A 27629-nucleotide genomic window follows, 5' to 3' on the forward strand; every position below is an offset into this window, starting at 1 on the left:
ACTGTACGTTTGCGTAATGATTTTATAACAATATTCATCGCTTACAAAAAAAAACAACACTAAGTATGTTAACCTAAGTTTCTGCCAGTTAACTAGTGAAAAGGTATTTCTATTCCTATATGATTTCCTGACAAGTAATCAGGAAGCATCAAACTTTAGTTTCAGAAATCTTAAAAGACAAATCTTACTTGAAATGTTTGTCCCAGAAAGGTCTAGAGATATGAGGTTCAGTCAGACACAAAGTAATTTTTGCTTTACTTTTTATGACATCATAAACATTATATTGGTGACAGTGACTAGTTTGTGATTCAATGAGTTACAAACTGAGATTATGACGAACATGAAATCTTATTCCACAGAAAACAGTGCAACCTAAGAAAAAAAAATAAAAAAATTACAGAGATGAGAGAGAAATATAAAAAGAAACATTTGCCACACACCTTTGACATATTATGTGTTTCAATTCAATGAACTATTGAGTTTGATTTCTTCAACGTCTTAAATGTGAAAGTGAAAGACTTAACATTATACTCTGGTTCACCGTAGTATTCTGCTATGAAAACGGTCAAGATTGATCACACAGCAGATTACATGACCTGAACACATCTCTGTGCAATTTAAGAACAAATTAAAAGGAACAACCTATCCTTCCCCACCCCCAAACCTCACCACTTTTATCAAGTTCTTATTCGCACATTCCCCTGATCACAATTTCAACACACTTCGACACCCAGAGGCTGAGAAGTCACGGGTCTTTCTGCCGAAGGTGAAATGCGTCTGGGATTCTGGATGCTGGATCCACGGGTGACCGAGAGTGAGGGCGGACTGGCGGGGACTCGGATTGGGGGGAAACGGTTTTGGAGGAGTGGGCAAAGCAGAAACATGGGAGACACACCCATGCGGTATCAGTCCACTGGCCGCTTCTCGCCGTGTTTCTTTGTAAACTCTTCTGCATTCTTAAAGAACTTTTTACGGTCTTTTGAATATTCCTCCGCTAGGTCGGCCCTCAGGGGGTGCTCTGGTTGGGGGTCATTGACGAGGGCGATGAGAGACTGGATTACTGGTGAAAGAGAGCAAAAAATATATTTAACGACAATACGATGAGTAGTAGGGCTGTCACTTTTGTGAAAAAATCCTGTTCGATTTTTGAGACACAAGTGTTCATTGAATCGATTGTAAAATCGATTTTCCATGTCTAAAGACGTTTCCATTTTAAACGCCAAAAATCCACGGACAACTAACAGGCATTAGGACGAATGTAAAGAGGGCGCGCCGCGCTTGAGACGCACACAAGTCAGCAATATTTCTGATGATTTATTGTTGTGAAGTTTCGTGCACAATGACAAACAGGAGTGCAACATTCTCGAAAAACAATAAGCAGAGTGGACTGCCATAGCGTAAATGAAAAACACCACTACAGGCTTCAACATGGCTGTGTTTACCATTAGAAATGTCAAACAAATTTCGCCTACGTCAGCGATTGTAGACCATAGACCGAATCTGCATCTGCATGCATGAGACTGTCTGAATACCGGCAGAATTCACAGTTTTGTTGTAAAAAGAGACACATTATGCAGAAGGATAATTTGCTTTTATGTGTTTGTCAGAGCCTGCAGTTGCTGTGTGACGCGCGTTCGCTGCGGGCGTATCGTGACGAGCTGGACGCACTAGTGACAGCCCTAATGAGTAGGGGTGGACGATATTCCAGTAGAAATTTGTCACCCGGTAGAGATTTTGGACTATTTTGGACATTTTTAAGCTTTTAAACCGTTGAAGCGCAGTAAGCAGCAAAAGACGACTCATTTCAGTATATGCGTCAGAGAGACGGTTTCTCTGCGCTGAGAGATGCGCACACATGAAGCCGATGCTCATAAAGCGTTTGAGAACTGAACCGAGTGCTTTTTTTGCTGCCTAATTGAGCTTGAACGGTTAAATACACATACTTCTGTGTCAAAGAGAAGTAAATCCGTGTATTTGCAAGTAAAGAGTCATTTACGTCTTAAGTGGACATAAACAGTTGAGAAAGAAAACGCACAAGTATATTGGATCAGTGCAGTCGGCCTTAAAGTGAGAGCATCCAAATTGACCTGCTGTCGTTATTAAATCCATCAAACAAAAAGAGAAAATCTCTCAGTGCTCTTGACTGAGTCACTTTTGTAACTTTAATAAGGATAAATGTATATTTAATTTACAGTGAAACATATTTTTATTTAAGTTTTTCAGGTGGGTCTATTTCATTTGTGTCTTTGTTCTATTGTAGTTTCTTTTCCTATATACTTGTAATTAGTTTCTTTGTTCTTTCTTTATTACTGTTTACTTGTCTTCAGTAAGCTTGAGTTGTTTTTTTTTTACTTAGGCTTTTGTGATATTGTATTATTTTATTTTAATACTGTGAAGCTGCTTTGATACAATCTGTATTGTGAAAAGCGCTATACAAATATACTTGATTTGATTTGATTTGATATTGAAAATGGTGATAAGAATTGAGAAATTTCAATGGTATCATAAACATTATTTAAAGCAAAAATAACTATTTCGTTATATATATATAAATATATATATAATTATTGTGAAATAAAATGACTCGTATATCGTGATATAAGATTTTGGTCATATCACCCACCCCTAAAGGTTGAGTGTAAATGCCTAATCAAACGTGCCGTACCTTGATCAGTTTTGGTTGCAGGTTTCCAGTTCTCAGCACTTATAACCGGCAGGCACACCTGACCTTTCTCATCAATGTTTGGGTGATAGATCTTTGTTTTAAATGTGATCTTCGGAGGTTTAAAAGGGTATTCTGCAGGGAATGTGATCTCAATCCGGAATGCACCTTTATCGTATGGAGGGTTGTCCTGAAAAACAAGAAAGAGCACATTCGAAATGGTTCAAAACAAAGAGCTTTTCAGATTGGCTTCTAAAGGAAAGCGAATGGTGAAAGTTTAATGCATGCAATTAATGCAAAAAACACCTTTAGTGATATTAGAGAAACACATTAGCATTATTAAAAGCCTATGAGATGTCTTCAAACTTACAGGAACGATGAGTCCTTGCCAGGTCAGAATGTTCGACTCATCCACTTGAATGTTGCGGAAATTTTTCATTCCAGACTTGCGGATTTCATCAAGTTCCTGTAAAACATAGATTATGATCAGCCTGCGGTGGAACTATGAGGAAACCTGACACTTCTCGAATCGTTGAGACATTTGAGAAATCATAAAGTGAGAACAAGATACTTTCGGTTTCACTGTGGTTATGTGCGCAATTGTAATAAACATAAAATAATATTTCACAACTCTATAGTCACACTTACATTATAAAAATTGAAGTTATTTTAATTTAAACCTGTTAAAATAGTGTTTGAAATATGACTATAATCAATCAAAACTGAAAGAACTCATTTATTTATCAAAGTATCCTTAATCTCAAGAAGATTTTGTAAATTATAAAACGATTTAAACAAAGGCAACAGACATACTTCCTGTTTCGCTTTCTCATTGCATCATAAATTAAATTACACATTTAGACCGCCCGGAAAACTCCATCTGTCAAATTAAACGATTTATTTATCACTATATTCTCATTTAATCATAATCCGTGACTTGTTCTTAGTTGATACACTTGCGGACACGGAAGTTTCTGTCTTATCTTTGGAACTAACATCGTATGTCAACGAAACACTCATTAATAGACGAGCAAAAGTTTATTCTGATCCACATAATAAATTAGGCACATTCAGAACACTGTTTACTTTATTCGCGCTTTATTTGACTGTTTATTTCCATTTTATGTGTGTATTCGAACTACAGCTAAGCTCGTTAGCTTCTTCCTCATCATCCTCATCACATTTCCCACCAGAGTGCTCTAAAGTTTCAGGTTTCCGACCAACAGCGTTTCAAGTTCGCGATACTTCTTTTTACTTAAGTAAAACTAGTAAAATCTGTATTTAGTATGCATAAAAGTAGATTTTTTTGGAATATTTACCTTATGCAGTCGCCTGCTCGCTGCCATCTTGGATTTGTTTGCACCCACAATGCAAAGCGCGGTGAATTCACTTCAGTCAGTTCAAAGAAATTAATAAAATATTTAATTTAATCAATATATGTTGCAAATGTTTTAGAGAGTTTTAAGCATTTCTTCTTTTTCCAGTTGCTTTAAGGATTTAAATTAAACTTGGGACAGCTTTAAGAAATCTTCATTTAATAATGTATGAACAAACAGTTGTTTAGCATTCAGGCTTACTTCCTCAAGTTGGTTACGATTTAATTCGTTTTATAAGCATGTTAATGTTATCTCATCTGACATACACTCGACTCGACAGTACAACGGCACAATTGATACACAATAAAAAGAAAACTCTTCTTCAACACTATCATCGCCAATGAAACCGCGGTCACGTGGTACAAGTAGGAGTTCTCAGCATATTCCTAGTTTACAAATTGTAATTACGAGAATGCTTCAACACTTTTTACAAGTTACAGAACATGTTAATTGAACGGACAAACGAAAAATAAACCGTTTTTCAGATGACAACGATTCTAAATTGTATAAATATTATTACCTCTCTCTATATATATAGAAAGAGAGAGAGCTATAGTGCATATTTCTTACATATAACTACAGTTTACTTCAATCCCAAACGAGTCCACTAGGGGATGTAAGAGCACTTCGCTAATGCTGCACGTTCAGACCCAAACAAACACAAACTTTTACATGTGTGACAGAACTATAATCACTCGACTCTTTAAATCACATTAAGGCTGTTATTTTAGGCTGTTTATTGAAGTAGGCCTATATGTTGTGGGAAAACTGCAATGTGAAGGACAAAATAGAGAGTAAAGAGTTTTTTTTTGTTTTTTTTTTGCCAGATACAGTTGTGGTCAGAATTATTGCCAACCCTGGTGGCAATATGATCAAAGATGGCTGTAAAAATAAATCTGTATTGTTTATCCTTTTTATCTTTCATTGAAAAAAAAAAAAATCCCAAAAATCTGACGTTGAAGTAAAACAATTGAAAGTGGGGGGAAATCACATTATGAAATAAATGTTTTTCTCCAAAACAAGTTGGCCACAATTATTGGCACCCTTTTATTAAATACTTTTTGCAACCTCCTTTTGCCAAGATAACAGCTCTGAGTCTTCTCCTATAATGCCTGATGAGTTTGGAGATCAGAGACCATTCCTCCATACAGAATCTCTCCAGGGACTGGGACGGTCACGACAGAAGCTTCATCTTGTGCTCCATAACACATTTTTGTGTTGATTTTGATGTTTGTTTTGGATCAGAGGCTGTTAGGTTTTGATTTTTTATATGTCGGTATTTGCTAGAATCCCTGATGCCATGTATCTATGTCCAGGACCTCCAGCAAAACAATAGGCCCTCAACATTAAAGATCCAGCGGAATATTTAACCGTGGACATGGGGTACTTTTATCCCTGTTTGCACAAAACACATCTGGTGAGTTTGCTGCCAAAAAGCTTTTTTTTCTTTTCATTTGACCATTTGAAGTTCCAGTCATGTCTGACAACTGAATATGCTGGAGTTTGTTTTTGGATGAGGGAGGAAGATTTTTCTTGAAACATGTTGTTCGATATTTTTTTTAAGGCTTTCTGACCCTCAAGACTGAACTAATCTCTGTAATTCTCCATCTGTGATCCTTGGAGAGTCTTTGGCCACTCAAACTTTCCTCCTCACTGTGCATTAGGACTATATAGACACATGTCCTCTTCCTGACAGATTCATAACATCTTTAGCTGATTGGAACTTCTTAATTATTGCCCTGATGGTGGAAATGGGAATTGGCAATGCTTTAGCTATTTTCTTACAGCCACTTTCTATTTTGTGAAGCTCAACAATCTTTTGCTGCACATCAGAATGGATGATTAAGGGAATTTGGCCTTTGTGTTTCCTCATATTTAAACTCCTGTGAAACAAGAAGTCATAGCTAGACAATTTCATATTCCTATGTTCCTAAATATTAATGGGAATATATATTTTCCTCATAAAAAAATTATAGGGGTGCCAATAATTGGGCCAATGTGTTTTGGAGAAAAACATTTATTTCATAATAATAATTTTACTTCAATGAAAGACATTTTCTTTAAATAAAGGATCAAAAGGACAAAAAAACATCTTTGATCATATTTACCAGGGGTGCCAATAATTCTGACCACAACTATGCATATTTCCTTTTCTATATATCTATACTTCCCTTTTCTATACTTTCCATAGTTTAGCAAATATTTGAACCTATAGTTTCACTTCTACTTTTGTAACACGTTAACATGTAAGTCAACGTAAGTTTCTTTACAAAAGTAAGACAAAATTCGGTACAGCCTCAATTACGGTTATAATAATATAATAAAGTTTTCAATCAAATGATTAAAAACATGAATAATATATATATTTTTTAAACAAATTATTCTCTCATTAGAATCTATGTACAAGTATAATTTTTATGATATGTTTAAAGATATTTTCTATATGTAAGATATCACAATCACAATATTATATAACAATGAAGTTATTGAATAACTTTTTCATTTTGAAATTTGCAATTGTATATCAATAGTTTATTACCTCCTAAATATAACTTCTGTAAGTTTAAAAGTCTTTAATATATTAATTACATATTTTTCCTTGCAATAATTCCTTCCCATACACAAGACATAGCCTATGAAGATTGGCATAGCTTACAAATCATATTATAATGTTGTTTTCAGCATTAAGATTTTAGGCTACAATTTATATAAAATAGTGCTGTCAAATCGCTTAATCACATCTAACAAAAAGTTTATGTTAAACAATATAGGCTATGTGTATGTGTGTGTTTATGTGTGTTTATATATATATACACACATATATGCATACTGTACATATATGGGTGTGTGCACACACATATATTATATAAACAAAAACTTTTTATGTTAGATTTGTCAGCAATATACCTAAATGTACATGGTTAATGTGTGTTTTAGATGCTGTAGCTGCAAATTTTAAAAGCTCTTCAGTTCACTTATTAGTACTGCAGTGTAAAAAAAAAAAAGAAAAAAAAAAGCATTTGTCAATTTAGTAAAATGCATGTATAATTATTAGAACTATTATACTCGAACACAGCAGCCCTACAACATGAAGATGCGCGTGCCAGAGTCACTCAGGAGCATTTGGATTGCAAATCTGGCAGCAGAAGTGGCAGGTCATGGCACGTTACACCATTTCAGCAGCAGCCCAGGGCTGTTTAGGCAAATGAGAGTGTGTGGCTGGCAGAGGCAGGGCATTTACCCTCTCTCCCCCCTCTCTTTACTGCTTCTTATTCAAATTTGGGTCAGGGGTGAGGATTTCTCACGTCACACAAGCTTGCAGGCAAGATGGCGCTCGGAAAGCTGTGAGATGTGAAAACAGAATGACTGTTTGAAGAGCTTCTGTCGATGCTTTAAGGTACAGATACTTTATTATTACATACGCGTTTGTTTTTCTGTCGTGAGGGGAACATGGCTGCGATTTAACGGGGGTTTGAGAGGGGTTTCTTATTTTTTAAAGAAACACTGATTCCTCCAACATACTGCTCTTATCGCGTGCCCACTGGGCTTTTAATGCACACACCGCGCGAGCGCAGCCTGGCAGGGGCAGATATGTGTGTTTTATCCAAAAGCCCTATACCTGTTTCAGCATTGCTCATGCTATAACCAAATGCAATCTTTAAGACATGATTTAGGTGTATAGTGCATCTTTATACTTTAGTACAAATGATCCGTCGTTACCTTAATGGCAAAACCCGATCAGTGGCCCTTTATGTGGACAGCATTCCTGTTTCACCCCTCCCTCAGTCACTGTTTTACCCTTTAACATGTATAATGCTCATATGGTTTTATGTGTTTTTTTTTTTTTTTTTTTTTGCATTGTTAATGCAATGCGTTAAACTATCGCTTTTTACATTTATAATACTCTTATATAATATGTGTTCATTGTTAATGCATGCATTTAGATGAAGACTTCGGGTTACTCATGTTTGTTTCTTTAAATTCATAATTGCAAATTTATGAGTGGAAAAAAGGGAAACTTAATTTATGGTGGTATCTGTCGAGTCTTGCCTGCTGTGTTTGTGTGCTTGTACATTCGGATCATCATGAATGTGTGTAATAATGATAATGAAGCAACGCTGGTGAAGTGATTGAGTTTGTTTCTTTTGCAATAATGATCCATGTGAGACATAAGCCATACAGGCATGAAAATTGATAACTTTTTACCCAGTATTTTATGTTACAGTTCATATGTAAATTTTAAGTGTTGTGACAGGTCACGATTGCCCCTGTCACTGTAGTTTTGCTTTGTTACTGCATGCAATAAGATATTCCAGTGAAGATTTTAGGTTATTTTTTGTTTTTTGTAATGCATGTATGAAGGAAATATATGTTAGGTGCTTTGTTGCTGCATTATGAAGTGCATCTGATATTCTAAAGTGCTTGTGTGGTTCTTGGCTCTTATTGTTTTTTCAATGATGCATGCATTTTATATTCAATTATTTTACTTCTATATCTTGAGGAGTGCTTGAAGGACCCTTTTAATCTCATCCATTTTAATGGGCTGGGGGAAGGGGCTTGTTTTACAGTGGTCGGTGGGTTTAGATCAGTGCCACACCATTAAAGTAACTCCCTTTCTGGGTGACAGTTTGCTTGAATGAGACATACAAGCATCAATACTGATGATATTGTGATTTTTGTACAAAACGGGCACATGAAACAGCCTGTTATGCCTCTTGTCCATCATGTTGTGATGAATGTTTTCAAGGTAAGCAAACCTGCAGATGCATGCTTTGCTTTCCTTTGGGAATGAGGCGCTGATGTTTAGGTCCATGGTCCAGTGAGCCTTATCTTCAAATGGTAGATGTTGCGTCCAGACGCTTCTCTGCGAGCTCAAACTGGCCCTGTCCGTCATAATTGTTTTGTTGTCCTCTACAAAGGTCAGAGAAAACGAGAATAAAAGATGTGTTTAACAGATGTAGTGGCATTCACATTAACATCTAATCAATACTCTTATGAAAGGCAGCCCTCGGGTTTCTGCTTTGAATAATGCAGATGATCAGATCTATTGAGTGGATGGGGCGGGAACGGCGCTTGAAGACAGTTTATTTAGAGCCATTATCATTGAGAAGATCGTTAGTAATTGTGTTGTGGGTTTGTATTTTTGATTGAATTGTTATTTGTTTGTTTGTGTACTTATTGGTCTTTCAAAGGAGAACAATCTTTTCCTCCAATTCTTCATGAAATTTACGATGTTTTTGACAGCTTTATCTGCTCATCTAGTCATGCCACCTGTACTAGTCTTGTCTGGTTGGGTAATAATGATGAAGTATGTTTGACTTATTCCTCAGATTCCCCTCATGGTAAATGAGGGAAAATGGCTGTAAACATTGTTTGTTGGTTGATTGAAATGATTCAACTTGAGTCCATTTCGATTCTTCACCAGAATATAGGTTAGCCTCTACTTAATTGTTTAGTTTTAACCTTTTAGGCCAGTTTAGATGTTCATGCATATACATATAGGCCTACATATACATATACATATACATATACATATATGAAGAGTTCAGATGCAAAAGCCTCTAAGTGCCATCTGAAATTTTATTCTAGAATGATCATTTTTATCAAGCTCGTATATTTAAGTTCAGAAATTTCACTTAAATGGCAATGAAAATTACCTATTAATTGTCATTTAAGTTAAATTACTGAACTTAAATATACAAGCTTTATAAAAATGATCATTCTAGAAGAAAATTTCAGATGGCACTTAGAGGCTTTTGCATCTGAACTCTTCATATATATACATATACATACATATCATGTGTGTATGTATGTCAATGCATGCATGTTGTGTTAAGGCATCACCCCATGTCTGAAATCTCACCTAACATGCTTGGCATGTTTATTGATAGATCCTTTTAACCTGGAACCTTTTAACCACTTCTTGGGCAAAACAGCAGACATGATTGTGTAGATGTTGACAAAAATGAATGTGATTTATCTATTGAGGGTTATTCCAGGGTTGCCCAATCTGGTTGAGTGGTTGGTTTTTCCCCGAGATTTACATTTTTGTAACAGGTTTGTGAGAATGTGGTTGTTTGCTGTCCTTTGACAATTTTCGTCGGTTGGTAGTGAGTCCAGTTTCTCAGGTATTCTACAAATTTGTGTAGTGTACCCTGATGCACTTTCGCATGCCAAGAAATGCAAGTTCGTTCTGCAGTTTTCAAACATTATTCAAAATGATCAATGGTGTAATCACAGTGCAAGTGGTTTTTTTGTAAAAACTGTTTGAATACACATTCTGGTCTTATCGTGCATGATTCATTGCAGAACGTTATTCCAAATAAAAATCCTAATTGTATGCTCCACTTCAAGCAGTTTTGTTTAATATCCATTATGACATATATGTCTGTTTACAGACCTAAAAATAGTTGGCAGCTAGTAGCTAGGAAGGTTTTATGTATGTTTTTGGTTGGAAATCAGCTCAAATAGCGCGTAACATTGAGTAAAATGCACACAGACAGTGGATGAAGGCCTTGAATTCTTCAGATAAGTGATTTTGTGTTATCTCTTAGTTGAGGTCATTCATCAGATTATTTGGATCAGGTTTGCTTGGCTTCCAGGTTGGCCCGGGTCTCTCGAGGCTGGTGGTTGGTTACAGAAAGCACTTAGATCTTAATTTCTGTAGGCATCTATGGAAGTGTCTCTTATCAAATTAACCCATCTGATGTTATTAAAACCAAAATTGCATCAATATTCTTGGAGATCCTAATGTTTTAGAGATTTTAGTCACCTTGAATCCTCACTGAAACTTTCTGCCACTTTAAAAATGTAGTATGTTTATGGTTGTTTCTTGCTCTTAAAAATTAGCTGTAGGCTAGATATTATATGTGGATGCATCTCATGAATAATGTTTTGTTTCGCCAATGCCCCCTTTCATAAGAGCAAAAGTGCTCTCTGTGTTTTTATGGCATTAAGACAATAAAATCAGGGCCCCAGGGGTCCGTGCCACCGGATAAGCTTGTTTATGAGCGCAGTCCTTGCCAGACTTGTTTACCCGTGTTGTTACTGGCCTCTTTTGCACTTTGACTTTTTTCAGGCAGCAATCTCTCTGATTAGAGTAGTTGTTTCATCTCTGGGACAGGACTGCTGGTCTTTGAGGAGAGGTCGGAATGTCGGCACAAAAAGCAATTGAAAGACCAGCAGCATCTTATCAAGAATTGTGTGCAACTTCTAGATAAATGTGTTTCTCAAAACGTCTTTTGTTTTTTGGGCTGTGGGTTTTGGGTGCTATCAAAGTTTTCCCCTAACTAATGTGGTTTATTGTTATCTAGGCAGTTCTTTAACTGTACCACTGTACTTAAGGCCTATAAATAACCTGAGAGATGGTATTGATATCAGGCAAATAGGGTTTAGTTTTATGTCTGGGCATACTGGTTTTTATGTGATAAGTAACTGGAGACATGAGAGAAGCCATTCAGCGTTCAGACTTTGTTCAGATTGTAAACATGAAATAGTATTAAAATATTCAGCCTGTTTTCCCTTTATAATGAAGTATGAAATGGCTGAATATTAAACAGTTTTTCCTTTTTTTTTTTTTAACAATTAGTTTTTTTATTCATATATTTAATTTTGTAATTTAAAGCTGTTGCATTACATTTTTGCCCTTTTAAATATTAAAATATCTAGTGAAGTTCACTTCATATTTATTTTATAAAAATTTCCTGAGTAATCATTAGTTTGCTTTAAACAGTCTTGAACTCTGCTGACTGAAATTCTGCTGACTGGTTTGCTGTCTCCATTATTGGTTTTGGCTTGGTTGTACATTGCCATCATGAATTAGCTAGAAAATGGTTAATCTGTGTAAGACTGACTTCACAGGAACAACTGATAAATATTCAGCATGGTTTGTAAATGTGTCCCGTCCCCCGTCCCCCCAATTTTGTGGGTTTTAGAAGTAGTTATTTTTAGGCTTTCATTTAAATCTGTATCATTATGAATTTTATTGACTCAAATATGCATGGGAAACTTTTACAATAATCCAGTACTTTTACAAAATTCAGTTGGGTGTTCCTCAGGGGCGGGTACTCCAGCCTGGCAAATTTTTGTTGTCAATTGTTCTTAAAGAAGGGCATTGAATAATCACAATGTTGTGAAATGTGAAAATGTGTTTGGGCATTGTGCAAAGATAATTGCCACGCCAGTCTCGGTTGGTCTGAGTGCCAGAAACCTTCTTTGCTGCATTACAAAGATTCTGCTGCAAGCTGAGGCCTGTTCGTCCTGTGGAAAGGGTGCTGGTTTACCTGTTTCCCACCACACCCTTGGTGATATCCCAGCTCAGGTTTCAGGCTGTCTGTCACACAGGCCCGTCGTTGACGTTCACTAGCCTTTTCCACCCAACCCCCATATCACAACAAAGGGAATGACCCTGGAGGCTGGCATTAATGACTGCTGGCAGGGACGTTAAGCCGTAGTGGACGCCCTCAGAAGAAAAGAAATTGTGTTACTGTTCAAGCCTTTTATCCATTCTCTGCGTTTAGCTGAAACTTGAAGAATAAGATGCCAGCTTATGCATGCTATCATACTATATGCTTTCTCCACAAGCATGCTCTGACAGCAGATACCATGGTCTGGATTTGTGCTTAAAAGTTTGAATTAAGAGCATAGAATTTCTAGACTTTATTTATGCGGATTGGATCGGTCATAAGAGTTTTGTGGCTTCACTTAATCTACAGTGCTATGCATAAGTTTAGACACCCATGCTAAAGTTGACTAAAAGAGGAATAAAAAATCATCTTTTGGAAATTGAACTTAATGCCTTAATTAAAAAAAATAGGAAAAATCCAACCTTTAAGGACACCAATTTTCTTTGTGAATGAATAATGTATCGTAAATAAATAAATGTTCTTCCTTAAAATACAGGGTGCATAAGTCTGAACACCCCTATGTTAAATTCCCATAGAGGCAGGCAGATTTTTATTTTTAAAGGCCAGTTACTTCATGGATCCAGGATACTATGCATCCTGATAAAGTTCCCTTGGCCTTTGGAATTAAAATAGCCCCACATCATCACATAGCCTTCACCATACCTAGAGATTGGCATGGAGTACTTTCCATAAGATCATCTCTCAATGCAAATCAAACCAGCTATTAGGCTAACTGAAATAAAACCATGCCAATCTCTAGGTATGGTGAAGGCTATGTGATGATGTGGGGCTATTTTAATTCCAAAGGCCAAGGGAACTTTATCAGGATGCATAGTATCCTAAATTTTTTTTTTTAAAAATACTTAAAAATAAAAATCTCCCTGCCTCTATGGGAATTTAACATAGGGGTGTCCAGACTTATGCACCCTATATTTTAAAGAAGAACATTAATTTAATTACGATACATTATTCATTCACAAAGAAAATTGGTGTCCTTAAAGGTTGGATTTTTCCTAATTTTTTTAATTAAGGCATTAAGTTCAATTTCCAAAAGATGATTTTTTTATTCCTCTTTTTAGTCAACTTTAGCATGGGTGTCTAAACTTATGCATAGCACTATATATACTAGTGTTCTGAAACATTGACAATTTACTTTTAGCAGCTATACACACTAAATCTATACAATTATTCTTTGTTTGAAAAGTTAACCAAAAATATTTGTCACTAATGTTGCACTGCACAGGATTTTGTCCAAATCAGATCCTCCCCCTGCGACTGACCAGAAAGCTGTGATGTAACTATTGACTGTTTCAAAATAAGGGAAGGGTGCTTCAGTATACCACACCCAATTGCATGGGTCAACATGGGTCAGAAAACCAGCAAAGTGTCAGAAACAAACATGTTTGCTGTAAAACTGAATGTTTTTTCCCCCTTGACAATAACTTTTTTTTTTTTCTGTTTTAGGTTTCATAGGTGAAGAAAAAGTTGGAGGAAATGGAATTGCCAAATCATGCCAAACAATTGCTGCTGCAGCTAAACCAACAAAGAGCCAAAGGTTATCTGTGTGATGTGATCATAGTAGTAGAAAATGCCCTTTTTCGGGCACACAAGAACATTCTGGCAGCAAGCAGTATCTATTTCAAATCCCTTATCCTTCATGACAACTTGATTAACCTCGATACAGACATGGTCAACCCGTCGGTTTTCCGGCAGGTTCTGGACTTCATTTACACTGGCAAGCTTTTGTCATCTGATCAGTTCAGTGACCAAAATTTCAATGCCCTTCTAACGGCAGCAAGCTACCTCCAACTTCATGACTTAGCTGCTCTCTGCAGGAAGAAGCTCAAGCGTAATGGGAGATCCCTTCTTAATAAACCCACCACGCCTACCAATGGAAGAACTTCTAGGAACCAAAGGCTATCCTCTACACCTGTAACTCCAAACCAAATGTCAGGGTTAAAAGACAGTGAGAAGACAAAGAGGCATGAGGAGCTACTCAAAGATGACTTGTCTGAGGATGAGATGTTTGCAAGGAATGCCCACTGTGCCACCTCTGTGAATTCGCTCAGTCCCTCAACGAGTAAGAACGGAAGCAACGGCAGTTGTGGCATGCAGGAACTTGGCCTAGACCTTTCCAAGAAAAGCCCCTCAGGGAGCACAGCCACTGAAGAAGTCAGTCCCAGCAGCATCCCACAAGAATCACCTCAGTCTGCCTCTGAATCCACAGCCAACAGTGCCTCATTTGATGAGAACACCAACACGCCAAACCTCACCGCTGGAGAGCCCATGGAGCTGGGTGGAGGAGAATGTGAAGAAAGCCAACCACCTCCAGAAGCTGACCTGCATAAAAGCTCCCGGCAGGTTACCCGGCAGAGGCGGCAACCCAAAAATGAAGGCAAAAAGGTTGAAGATGCGAAACTTAAAACTTTACCCAACGGAGTCGCCAAAAGATTGAAAGTGGCTGGGGAGAGGCTCCCTGGTGGAGGAAATGGCAACTCCAAAGCATCCTACAAGTGTAAAGATGAAGAGGAAGATTTAGAGAATGGACAGGAGCAAAGTGAAGAGAGCGGACAGAGCGAGAGCGAAGGTGGCCGGAATAGCGTCAATTACGTCTACCGCCAGGAAGGCTTTGAGCCTGCACTCGGTGACAACCTTTACGTTTGCATTCCCTGTGGTAAAGGCTTCCCGAGCTCTGAGGAGCTGAACGCCCATGTGGAGACCCACACTGAGGAAGAGTTGTACATCAAAGAGGAGGATGATGATTCCTATCCAAAGGAAGATGAAGTAGAAGCAGAAGACTTGTCTTCGCAAATAACCCATATCCACGGCACAGAGTCACGTCGCTTTAGCTGCTCGGTCTGCAACAAGAGCTACAAAGATCCAGCCACTCTTCGTCAACATGAAAAGACCCACTGGCTCACCCGTCCCTTCCCCTGCAACATCTGCGGCAAGATGTTCACCCAACGTGGCACCATGACGCGCCACATGCGTAGCCACCTGGGGCTGAAGCCCTTTGCCTGTGAGGAGTGCGGCATGCGCTTTACCCGCCAGTACCGGCTCACGGAGCACATGCGGGTTCACTCAGGTGAGAAGCCGTACGAATGTCAGCTATGTGGGGGCAAATTTACTCAGCAGCGTAACCTCATTAGCCACCTACGAATGCATACCTCCCCGTCATAAGCCAAAGACACCTTGAACAGGAGACCCTCAGCAAAAAGAGTCAATGCACACCTCTTCCTTTTGAAGTACACTGCAAGGAGCCGATAACCCAAAGCAGGATTCTCTTCTGCTGTAAATTACAGGAGGAACCTTTCAAACAATGAGCCCCAACAATGGAAAGAATAAACCAACTGGTATGAGTTTACGGGCTTATGATTTTTTTTCTTTTTCTTTTTGAATATTGCTGTGAATGTAAAAATTGGGTACTAATGTTGTTGTATGATTTCTTGGGATATTATGACCACTCTCAACCACTGCTTTTGCTATTACGATATATCTCTGGAGTCCATGTTAGCTGTCTTGATTGTTTTTCTTGGTATCCCAGAAATATTCCTTCTTTCCAGTCTTGGTCCTTGTTAAAGTATCACTCTCGAGAGTTCTGGTGGTATAGTCCATGTAAAACTCTCAGCAAGGTTTGGGCTTGTAATGACCAGGTTATTCTATATAGAAAGGTTCAATTCTTTGAAGTGTCTCCTAAGGGTCTCAAAGATAGTGTTGTCAGACATGCAAGATGGCTTGTCTGTCATCATTTACGTGGCGTTTCATAAAAGCTTTGTGCATCCAACCAAACATATCCCAGTTTACCTACTCTGCACATCACATCCATTGGCTTTATTCTAGGTGTAGCTGGAATACAGGGTCTTTAAGTTTTGGAAATACCATAATGTACCCTGCTCCTACATCTGGATGTAAGCTAGTGGCAAAGTGGTGACGAGAGGCCATGGGTGTCCTTTGTCGTTTACTCGTATTAGCATATAGGGGTTTACTCTCAAAGAAAAGCCAAACTTAAAGGTACTTGTTTTTAGATTTCTTTAGATAACTTATTGATATGCCTCTGTGAATGTTTTAAACTGGAAATTTCTTTCCTTTATTTCTTTTGGGATCAGAGAGGGTTGGGTTGGTTTGGGTGATGGGTTGGGCAGGGTTCATTTTAGTGATGTTGAACTTCATAAATTCTGTCGGTACTGTTGTTTTTCACTTTTTAATTACATTTTTTCCCTTCACTGAACAAGGCGAGTCCGTATGGACTTGTCTCATTGCTACCTCTTAATTAAGAACAATACATTCATTGGAACTATGGAGGTCTCTGAATATAGATGTATAAAGTTTGCTGAGGCTTTCAAAGTAGTTGTCACCTGCCCATCAACAAAGGTTTTTCTTTTTTTAAAGCATTAATGTAGAGAATAGCTTCTTTGGGCGCATGTATTTAAGGTATTGAGAGTTTTATGTCAGAGAAATCCAAAGATAAATTTAATATTGGGGAGAATGGCTTACCAACAAATGTTTCCTGTAGAATATCCCTACCAAAGGTTTTAGATTGCATTGCAGGAGGTAAGGATGTACTTTTTGTCTTTTAGTTCTTGACGAAGAGCAATGTAGTGGGATGTTAGTTTGTACTTGACATTTTACTAAAAACCAATGAACTTCTGTCTTCTGGTGGATGGTTGGGCCGCTGGCTTTCCGTTTTTTTTGTTTTTTTTAAAGTTTACAGTTAGTTTCTCAAGAGTGTCTTTTGGTTTCTTACTTTGTCTGCAGAGAGACTTTGAAGGACTCATTTGTTTTAGTTCAGAGCAAAAAAAAAAAAAAAAAACCGTACGAGAGCGTTACGAGTGTTGTAGGTTTTTGTTACATGTCGACCATACTTGGAGAGCTTACTGAGTGAGGAGGAATTGATGCACTGGATTGCTTATTAGTCATCAGCCCCAAATAAAACCTTGTTCTAAAACGATGCTAAGTTATGTGGCGTCGCGTAAAAACCATTATCATTTATTCATTCGAGGTATAGGTGTTATGTAAAGTGTGCATGTTAAAAAAAGAATTTATGGTTATTCAAAATGCTGGTAATTGTCGAGTGAATGTTACATGGTCAGTGTTGGGTAAACGCTGATGGATGTATAGTTCAGTGCTGTATTCTTCGCTGCCATCCTCATTTCATAACTCTGTTACAGATTAATTATTTCGCCAATCCCAGTGTATCACATTCCATGAGTAATTCTTAGCCTTCTTAATGTAAAAGTCTTAATGGCATTCCTTTTTTTTGGTTCTTTCTCCAAAGGCTTGTGTTTGTGCTTGCTAACGATGAACTTTGGGGTGCAGCTATGGTCGTGTTAACGGAGCAATGTTTACAGACATCTTTTTCCTGGAATCCTTTTGGTCTTTAATTTTGCTTATTCAAGTTTAATTTTGAAGTGTCTCCATTAGTTATTCGAATTCAATACATTGGAGACATTTATAATTTCTCTATAAACTCATTCCATTTACACTCAGTATTCATGTCTTTGCAGCATTAACACCAAAGCTAACCCCAATAGCCAGTTATATATAACTTTTAACTGAATGCAAGACCGTCACCAAAAAGTCTCATTTTCAAAGTTGTGCATATCTCGGATGTTGAAATTTGTTTTGTTACAGTATAAGTGCGCTCTGGTGTTGATACACATCTCAACTCAGGGAGACTTTTTAAATATTTTTGATGTTGCTGATCTCAGTTGTACTGATAAGGATTCCAGGAAAAAGTTCCCCACTGATATCTTATTAATTTACAAGCTCTTCATTTGATAACCATCAACGAACCGATGTCTTGGGTGATGCTGGGCTCTGTTGTCGATCCCAGCGTTCGAGACTATAGCTGAGAGAACTGGGAGAGCAGAAAAAGGATGACAAAAAGTTTCAAACTGTGACAATAATATTTCTACTTCAAATCTTCAGGGATGGTTCTGCATATTTTGAAATGCAGAGCTTTCGACTACATTTGTAAGACTGTGTCAATTTCTGTATTTTATTGATGAAAAACAAAACACTAGTTTCCTACGAAATAGATTTTACGAGTGTGTTCCCATTTCAAAAACGCCTTCAATTAAACAAAACAAAAACAAAAACAAAGCCAGAGATGTTTTACTTTTAAGTTCCAGAGTGTTTTTGAACAAAACAAAAAAGCAAAAAAAAAAAAGCATTCTAGTAAGCGCAAAATGTATAAACTAATAAGATAAAAAGCTCATACCCAAATTTTCAGACTATTTTCTAAACCAAAGCACATTTTGAATGATTGATTGACATTAAAGATACTTGTGTATAATATCTCATTGTTTACATAAACTCTTTACAGTCATAGACCTCAGGTGAGGGGAGGCCAGTTTGATCCTGCTTCTGTGTAATCACCACTTTAAACGAAAGCAAGCCGAATCGTAACCGCGTGTCTTACCCTGTGAACGTAACCGCATGCTTTTGATTTCGGTGGGATTCTACATTTATTGATTTGCGATTTGGCCCTTTAAGACGTGCCGAGACATCCCTTATGAAAATCATATTGTCGTTGACATGATTATTTTTATAAATCGCTGCTTTTTTTTTTAAATATGTAAATACGCATGAAATAAAACTACATACACATTTACCTCAAAGTAACTTTTTAGGACTTGCTGCATATCTATCTATCTATATATATATAAATATAAATAAATATATTTTATTTTTTAAGGTTTTTTTGAGTCATCTCTCTTTTTTTTGGTTTATTTTAGTCTATTGTTTTAAACGTGTTGTTTGTATTCTGAGCTGCCTGTTTTATTTTTAATTTTTTTCAATTTGTCCACAAAAGAAGCAACTTAAAAACCGACTGGCCTCTCCTCCGTCTACATTGGTGCAAACACTTACTGACAGTGTTCACTTTTTTTATCAAATGTCTATTGTCAGTGATGAATGTATTTATTTGTTTGATCCTGTTTTCACTTTTTAAAGAGTTCACTTTGGGTGAGACGACGTGTCTTCAGGGTCTTGAGTTTATTCTGTTGTAGTAATCTGAGAGGTAAATTTAAAAAAGTAAAAAAAAAAAAAAAAACACACATGACAGATCATTTTCAAACCTGTGAAGACGTAGACATGAGGAATGTATTTCTCCATGAAGTGTCCATCATAACGGATGTATCCCACATCATTTCTTTGTAATTCTTATCTCACTCAAAGCATGCACATGCTCTGGATCATGTGTTTTCTGTCACGGACACTTGAAGGCTGTTTGTCGATTTTGAATGTTCTCTGTCCGTACGCCTCTGCCCACTGATACAGGAAGGGACCCTTTAGAATTGTGTAAAAGGCTTTCAAGGTTGTGTTTTGTGTACCGAAAGCCGCCATGTTGTTGCACGCCGTGATTCAAGGCTACCGGTCGATTCCGTTTTTTAATATCATTTGCAAGTGTCCAACAGAGCCAAAGGTTTTTCCTAAGAAATCTCTTCACTTTCTCATTAGCGAACAGAATGCATTACTGTAAGATCTCATATCTTTTTTTAAGCTTTATAAAATGCACTTTCTAAGTTCTCACTGAGGTCCTTTACGCAAGATCTAGGCGATTACATCTTATCAGTTATTCACAAATCGCAAACTTTTAGACAGTTTTATCTCACACTATTTTGCTGCTAATGTGTAGTTTTGTCCAATTCTACATATCCCAGATAGTATTATATTTTTTTGTTTTCTGTCAACATAACTGGTAAGTGTTAGGCGTTCGTAGGGACCTCAAGTTACCAAACCAAACCAACCCAAACAAACTAAACCAAAGCCAGATTTACAAGCATGTGCATAGCAGGTGGGCATGTTTCCCATATGTTTTCGCTTAAACGCCATATCACGTTTAAATGTAGAGCGTTAGTCATCCTAGCCTGTCCTCTCCACCTTCATAAGCATTCCAATAACTTTACATGCTGATTAATATTTATTTTCAGTTTGAATGGAAGCAGGATGTCAGATTAGAGAGGAATTTGGGGAGAAAAAAAAAAAAGTTTGGCACTCTTGTGAAGGAAGACAAGTTGACGATTATTAGTTGGAATTACTGTTGCGTGTGTGTTTTCGGTCAGCCTTGAACACGGTCCGCGAACAACACGGCGGTTTCGCCTTCCTCAGAGAGCTTGTATTCAGGTCAGAGCTACATGCAGCTCGAATTCTGTCTCATGTGAATAAAACACGGTGTACAGAGCTCATCTCACGTTCACAGTCTTAATGTACAGCTACCAGAAGTCATTTTAGAATCTTTTCATTAAAATCTTGATCAAAAAATTCTGGTGTCCTTGTGTGTTTGAATTCCTTCCTGATTGTTTGCCTTTCTCACTTGCGATGGAAGTAAATGCAGTAAACATCACTTTTTGACCATGTCTATGAAAGACATAAACTGATATTTCAACTATCTTGACTCTGTGCAAAGCCAGACAACTCTGTAGCTTTAGCATGAACCATGCAATAACTTTTTACGTAAATCCAAACATTGGAATTAAACGGATAAATAGTTCATCTGCCTAGAAAAGTTGTAATTTAAAGGGTTAGTTCACCAAAAAATTTAAATGATCCCATAATTTACGACACATGACAAAGGAGTAGTGTAAGCTTAGGTGAGAGTAGACGACTCACGGTTCAAACTAAATAACCTCTGCGCTTCCGCATTCATCAGTACGTCATGCATGGGGTCAGAGGTCACTGTTCCGCCAGATCTAGACTCAAGTACAGCCGTTACCGGAAGCCAGTGATAATAGTTTATAAAGTTATAAATATAGATATTTTTCTAGCAAGATGCATGGCTTCACTTCAGAAGGCCTTTATTAACCAGTTGGAGATGGATGGACGGATGGATGGACGGATGGATGGAGGGAGGGATGGATGGAGGGATGGATGGACGGAGGGATGGATGGACGGAGGGATGGATGGATGGACGGATGGATGGATGGAGGAATGGACGGATGGAGGGATGGATGGATGGATGGATGGATGGATGGATGGAGGGAGGGAGGGAGGGATGGACGGACGGATGGATGGATGGAGGGAGGAATGAATGGATGGAGGGAGGGATGGATGAAGGAAGGGAGGGATGGATGAAGGAAGGGAGGGATGGATGAAGGGAGGGAGGGATGGACGGATGGAGGAATGGATGGATGGATGGATGGATGGACGGATGGATGGATGGATGGATGGAGGGACGGATGGATGGATGGAGGGACGGATGGAGGAATGGACGGATGGATGGAGGAATGAATGGAGGAATGGATGGAGGGATGGATGGACAGATGGATGGATGGATGGATGGAGGGATGGACGGATGGAGGAATGAATGGATGGATGGATGGAGGAATGAATGGATGGAGGGATGAATGGATGGAGGGATGAATGGATGGAGGGATGGATGGATGCACTATTTTGGGCTTCCAAAACTCAGGATATTATTTAATATAACTCTGATTGTGTTCGTCTGAAAGAAGAAAGTCATACACACCTATGGCTTCAGGGTGAGTAAATTATGGGATAATATTATTTTTGTGAGAACTAACCCTTTAAATGATGATGTGGACAATTTTACAGCTCTAATTCTTTAAAGAACTAATGTCAGTGCTTTAAAAATCCTTGACTTAATGTGTCCTCAAAGCATCTTATTTTAAATTGCTTTAAAGAATCAATCCAAGTAAGTGCTTCTGCAATAATATATGGTACCCAGTATTTTCTGGCCTTAAAATGCCCAATTAACATCCGTTGTAACTTCAATGCATTGCTTTATATTTATTATTGATTGAACTTGATTTTCTGCTGATTTAGGAACATTCCAAGTTCATTCACATTTAAGTCAACTCTACTTTCAAGTCCTAATCACATTCAAACTGCACTTGAGTTTCCACACCGTCCACAGCCGAATGTTGCGTCCGTGAGCCCAGGGGTCAGCGATGATTAATGACGAGAGCGAGAGGATCTGGACCCCTCCCCCCAGACGGGCTCTTAACCGGCCGTGGCACAAGGGGTCCGTCTGCCATCTGGGAGTCCCTCTCAGAGCTTCACCAATCAGAGTTGGCGGCTCGCTCCTTCACCAGTGCTTTTCTTTCTTTTTTGCTCTGCGTTTTCGTGGCCGTTTAGACCGGCCCTCCTTTTGTTCCCCTCCTCCTCCTCCTCCTCCAGGCTTGCCAGTGTATGTCAAGAGGCCAGCGTGCACCTCCCTACCCCAAGGGAAAAGAGGGTTGGCATTTTTATGGTCCTTGTGTGGCTGATTCCACAGGGCCATTAAGCCCCGCCTCAAGTGGTGTCACATGCCAAATGACCCTGAATGGGGTCAGTTTCAGGCACAATGAGTTGTATGTTGATGCCGCCTCCCCCCGCTCGCCCCGTCTGCTAAGTATAGATTAACTATAGACACATCTGCGAGGAGGCAAAATCACATGCAGATCTTGCAGGAAGCCCTTAAATGCATGAAAGGCCTTTCAGCGTCCAATGCCCGTGATCGTGGCATCTGCTGCGTGATGCACATTTGCATCTGAAAATGTTGATGTTGGTGAAGGCAAGCTATTGCTAGTGGTTCGAACAAACTCCGGCACTTAATGAGCCATATCTAGACTTGTGCCTGTAAGAAACCAACTAGAGAAAAAGTGCATCGCAACAGGCTGATAAGCATTCCTAACACCACATTGCAGCATTAGGCAAGTGCCAAAAGCAATTGAGTTTTTTTTTTTTTTTTTATGTGCCACTTTTTTTTAAATTTATTCTATGTGATATTCTCAAAGACGTTGCATGTCATTTATTTGGATGCAAAGTCCTCAAATGTTTGCCAAACACCTTCGGTTGGGCCTTTTTCCTCTGCGGTTTGCATAAGAAGTGTTGCACCAGGTGTCAGCCTCACCAGTACAGCAGCTGCCCCTCGAACCCTGGATTAATGCAGGAGAGAGAGGGAGGGAGGGGGGGGATACATGCGAGCCTGTCCGGCAGAATTGAGTCTATTCTTCTCTTTATTTCTTTCACTCTTTCTTTCACTGGGCTGAATGTAATGGCACAGACTGCCAGGCTGACAGTGCAACGGCCCAAAAGAAACGACCCTACAGGTGGTGGGCACTGCGAGAGTTTAGCATATTGATCCTTTCACATGGAATAGTACAGCAGCCTCTCAGAGAGAGAGAGAGAGAGAGAAAGACCGTCCCCCTGCTCTCTATTTACACTGTGCCATGGCGCTTTACAAAACAGGCTTTAGGGCAACACATAATGGGCTCTTTTGCCTGAGCTTGAAGGGCCACAAAGGACAGGGAGAAGAAAAAAAGGTTTAATTTGTGAAATTCTGATGCTTTTTTTCCTTTTTCTTTGTTCTTCGTTGCACATGATGATGCTAGACTGAGTAATTCAAAGGTACAGTTGATTTTTGAAAGATGCTGAAATTGCTGCTACCTGTTGTTGTTTTGAATCATATGGCGTATTAATGTGGTTACACTTTATTTTAAGTTGACGTAGTTGCATTACTTGCTCAAATAAGATATTAATTAACTACATGCACTTACTATAGAGTTACGGTTAGGGTTTGGTTTAGGGTTAGTTATTTATAATTATGCATAATTTACTGTTATTACTATAGTAAGTATGTAGTACATATGTCACCTTAAAATAAATGTTACCATTAATGTTTAATGTGAGGTTTGCAGGTTTGATTAACTAACTGGATTCACAAACCAATATAATGAACATACAAATGTAAGCAGACTATGAAAATAAGCACATTTCACAATTATCAGGGTTTTTATAATAAGTCTTGTAAATCAGTTATAATATTTGCAATAACAGAAAAGCAAAAAGTATAGCAGTATGTAATATTTCCCAGTCATACTACTGTTTAAAAGTTTTAGGTCAGTAATCTAAAAAAAAAAAAAAAAAAAAAAAGGATTTCATACTTTTATTCAGTGATGACACGTTAAATTATTTAAAGACAGTTATAATGTCACAAGAGATTTCTGATTAAAATAAATGTTCATTAAAGAATCCAGAATAATATGTATGACGGTTTCCACAAAAATATGAAGCAGCACAACTGTTTTCAACATTTATAATAATCATAAATGTTTCTTGAGCAGCAAATCATTAGAATGATTTCTGAAGGATCATGTGACACTGAAGACTGGAGTAATGATGCTGAAAATTCAGCTTTGATCACAGGAATCAATTACATTTTACTATATATTACAATAGGAAAAGTTATGATTTGTAATAATATTTCACAATATTATTTTTGATCAAATAAATACAGACTTAAACAAAAAGGTTTGGGGTTGGTAAGATTCTTCCTCATAATGAACCATAGACGGAACCATTAAGGACTCAGAATCATTATTATATTCCTCCTGATTACATTGTGTTTATGTGCGGTGGACTCAAACCCTTGCTGTTTCACATGCAGCGAATGAACCTGCTCCAGTGAAGCCTGGCCTCTAGGAACAACGTTTTTAATCAGGAACTGTCAAGCCCATTTGATTAACATTAATGTGTCACATGGGCCGAGGCCGCGCCCCCGCTTTATGTATGCAGATTCACTGAGGGTCCGACAGCACGCGCACGAGCGCGCTCTCGGCCCATTCATCACTGTCATGTTGCGTTAGTGTGTGTGTGTGTCGGAGAGAGCAGAGGGTCTGTGATCAAGATCACGCTTACGGCCTCGTCTACGTGCTTAAAAGCATACGACGAGGTCTGTAGCAGCAGCTTACTAATAATACTACAGTAATACTGGGATCTTTACTCACCATTAACGTTACCTGTCCTGACTCCTGGGTAGGCTATTAGTATTTGCTCGAGCAGCAGGAAGATATGTCTTGTGTCTTGGATGCGGAATGCCGTTGAGATTGCATTTTACTGGATATTTTACTAAATGTTGTGATTATGAACTTTGACATGTTTGGATTTTTAGGTGACCAGTCTGTCACGATACTTGAACTTCAAGAGTGGACCATTAAAGGTAGAGTAGGCGATTTCAGAGAGGCTAGCAAGAGCGAGCTAGCTTTGAAAGCATGAGATCCCACCCTCCCTTCAGTGCGTTTTCAAAGCCACGCCTCCTTCAAAACACATGAAGTGTCCGCAAAGCATCAGGAGAGGCATTATTAAACTATCTCATATCTCAAAGCACATAACATTACTATAATAATGAACATAAACAACTTATAGAGCTGGGATTTGTACCACCTGACTGCAGTAAAGAGTTTCAACCAGTATAACAAAGTGTTTATAAAACAAATGGCCTGTTCTACCTTTAAAAGTGGGCGTTTCATACCTGAGCGGAGTCATGTGATTGGAGGAGAGGATTTGAAAAATTGGGTTGATGTCAGCAGTGTTATTTTTTTTATAGCCTACAGTACATGCAGAATTATTAGGCAAGTAGATTTTCTGATCTTTTTTTTTTTTAGGCACATTTTACCAATCCCAAACCACATTAAAGGGACTATAACCACAGACTAAAGGGTTCCTGATGGTTTCACATGTAATTCTTCACCTTAATTCTTAATTATTTTGCAGTTAAAATGTGTCTTTTCTTCTCCACCTGTTTTTGTCTGACCCTGCAATGAGCATTTCACTGTCTAATGGTCATAACTTAACTGCAATTTCTAGTATTGCATCCTTCTCATGGGCATTTAATAATTTTTGACTTTTAAGTCTGCGTTAAATCTCTTTTTTGGCTAATTTTATCTTTAAAAGTAAATGTGTCTAATAATTATGCACACCTGAATATAAGGCAATTTTCATTTCCAGCCTTCATGAACAATTATATATCACTTATAAATGATTAAATACAAAATTAATTTTATTTTTTAAGAATAATGTGGTTTGGAATTGGTAAAATGTGCCTGAAAAAAAATTAAAAATAAATCTGATCAGAAAAAACACATATATACACAGATTTTTTTTCCAAATTTTTTATCATTGTTATTTTTAAAATATGTCTATATAGTGTTTAAGTTTTAGTTTATGTAGTTTTAGTTAATTTTCTTCAACTTAAACTAAATGAAAATGAGAAGTTTTCCCTGGTCAACTAACTGAGATAAAATAAGTTAACATTTTATTTTACTTCAGCTAATGTTTATTTTATTTCAAATAATTTATTCTATTTGAGTGAAGGATAATAATAACCCTGATGCCAGATAAAAAAAACAAACATTTTATTATACATTTTAAATAGAGTTAATTTGTGTACACATCTGTGGTATAATTTGCAGAAAAGGAAAGCATTGCAAATGAATTGGTCATTAACCGAATTCTAGAATGTCTATCAGTGAATCAGTTTGCAATATCTCAGGTCACATGAACAAAGAAACTGATTTTTTCACTCAAAATGTCAAAACACAAACATGCTCTCAGTGTTCGATTAAAGTGGACAGTTCACATTCAAACAGCTAACAACATCTATCATTCGTTATAAGTGAAATGTTATGGTTTCAATTATATGTTTGTTCGGAGCATTTGGTTTTGTCAGCGAGGCACAGTGTAATGGAGAGTTCACAAAGAAACTTTAGTTGAAAGATGTATTGAATCTGACAGCAGCTGCATCACAAACCTTAAGTAAATGATTTCATAATCCTGTCTGTAAATGATGGTTTTATATGGATCATGTTTTCAACAGCAAGTGGGTGTTGATACTGTTTCCTAAGCAATGACATTAACCAATCATAACAGTGTCTGTTACTGACAAGCCTTAAAGGAGCCGCGCCTTAAAAACGGATCATTTCAGACAGAGGCAGAGGTTGAAAATAATAATTTTCCCATATTTTTTTTTTCTTTTGGTGCAAAAAACTTTATTAACATTATAAGTGAACCTCAAGGAACATAAAAAAAATAAAGTAAATATAAACTCTTTAAAGCAGCGGATGATAAGGTGTGAATGGTATGGTTCTTGGCGTGACCAGGCCTTTAGTTTAAAGTATTCTTGGCACGTTGTCATGACGAGCAGCGACACATTAAAGCCCATAATCTCTAAGCTCATTAAAAATGAGAGTATCAGTAGAGGAGCCCTAATGCAAGCAGTGCGCTCCTGCCCAGGGCAATCCCATCAGGACATCCCTCATCTAAACACACACACAGCATTCTGCTCACTTCACTGTGATGTTCAGTGAGCGCAGGTGCAGGTGATGCGCTTGATTCTGCTCACGAGTTGCAGAATCCTCTGTGGTCTCTGCGCCAAATCTGCAATGAAACACACTGAGTGTTTTC

The 27629-nt window shown here is 37.9% G+C and overlaps 2 protein-coding genes across 2 annotated transcripts; one reads left to right on the top strand and one right to left on the bottom strand.

Moving 5' to 3' along the window:
- Positions 1–238: 238 nt before the first annotated feature.
- Positions 239–4377, bottom strand: ube2l3a (ubiquitin-conjugating enzyme E2L 3a). Its single transcript, XM_084105185.1, has 4 exons — positions 3982–4377; positions 3033–3128; positions 2666–2852; positions 239–1060 (listed from the first exon to the last, which is right to left on the bottom strand). Exons 1-4 carry the CDS (start codon positions 4006–4008, stop codon positions 906–908), a joined length of 465 nt encoding a protein of 154 aa, XP_083961311.1. The 5' UTR covers positions 4009–4377; the 3' UTR covers positions 239–905.
- Positions 4378–7220: 2843 nt separating this feature from the next.
- Positions 7221–18584, top strand: hic2 (hypermethylated in cancer 2). The gene is made up of 2 exons (XM_084104032.1): positions 7221–7435; positions 13908–18584. The coding sequence occupies exon 2, from the start codon at positions 13938–13940 to the stop codon at positions 15621–15623; it is 1686 nt and encodes a 561-aa protein (XP_083960158.1). The 5' UTR covers positions 7221–7435; positions 13908–13937; the 3' UTR covers positions 15624–18584.
- The last annotated feature ends 9045 nt before the right edge of the window (positions 18585–27629 follow it).

The sequence above is a fragment of the Abramis brama genome (genome assembly GCF_963993115.1).
Source record: "Abramis brama genome assembly, chromosome: 25".
NCBI classification, from domain to species: domain Eukaryota; kingdom Metazoa; phylum Chordata; class Actinopteri; order Cypriniformes; family Leuciscidae; genus Abramis; species Abramis brama.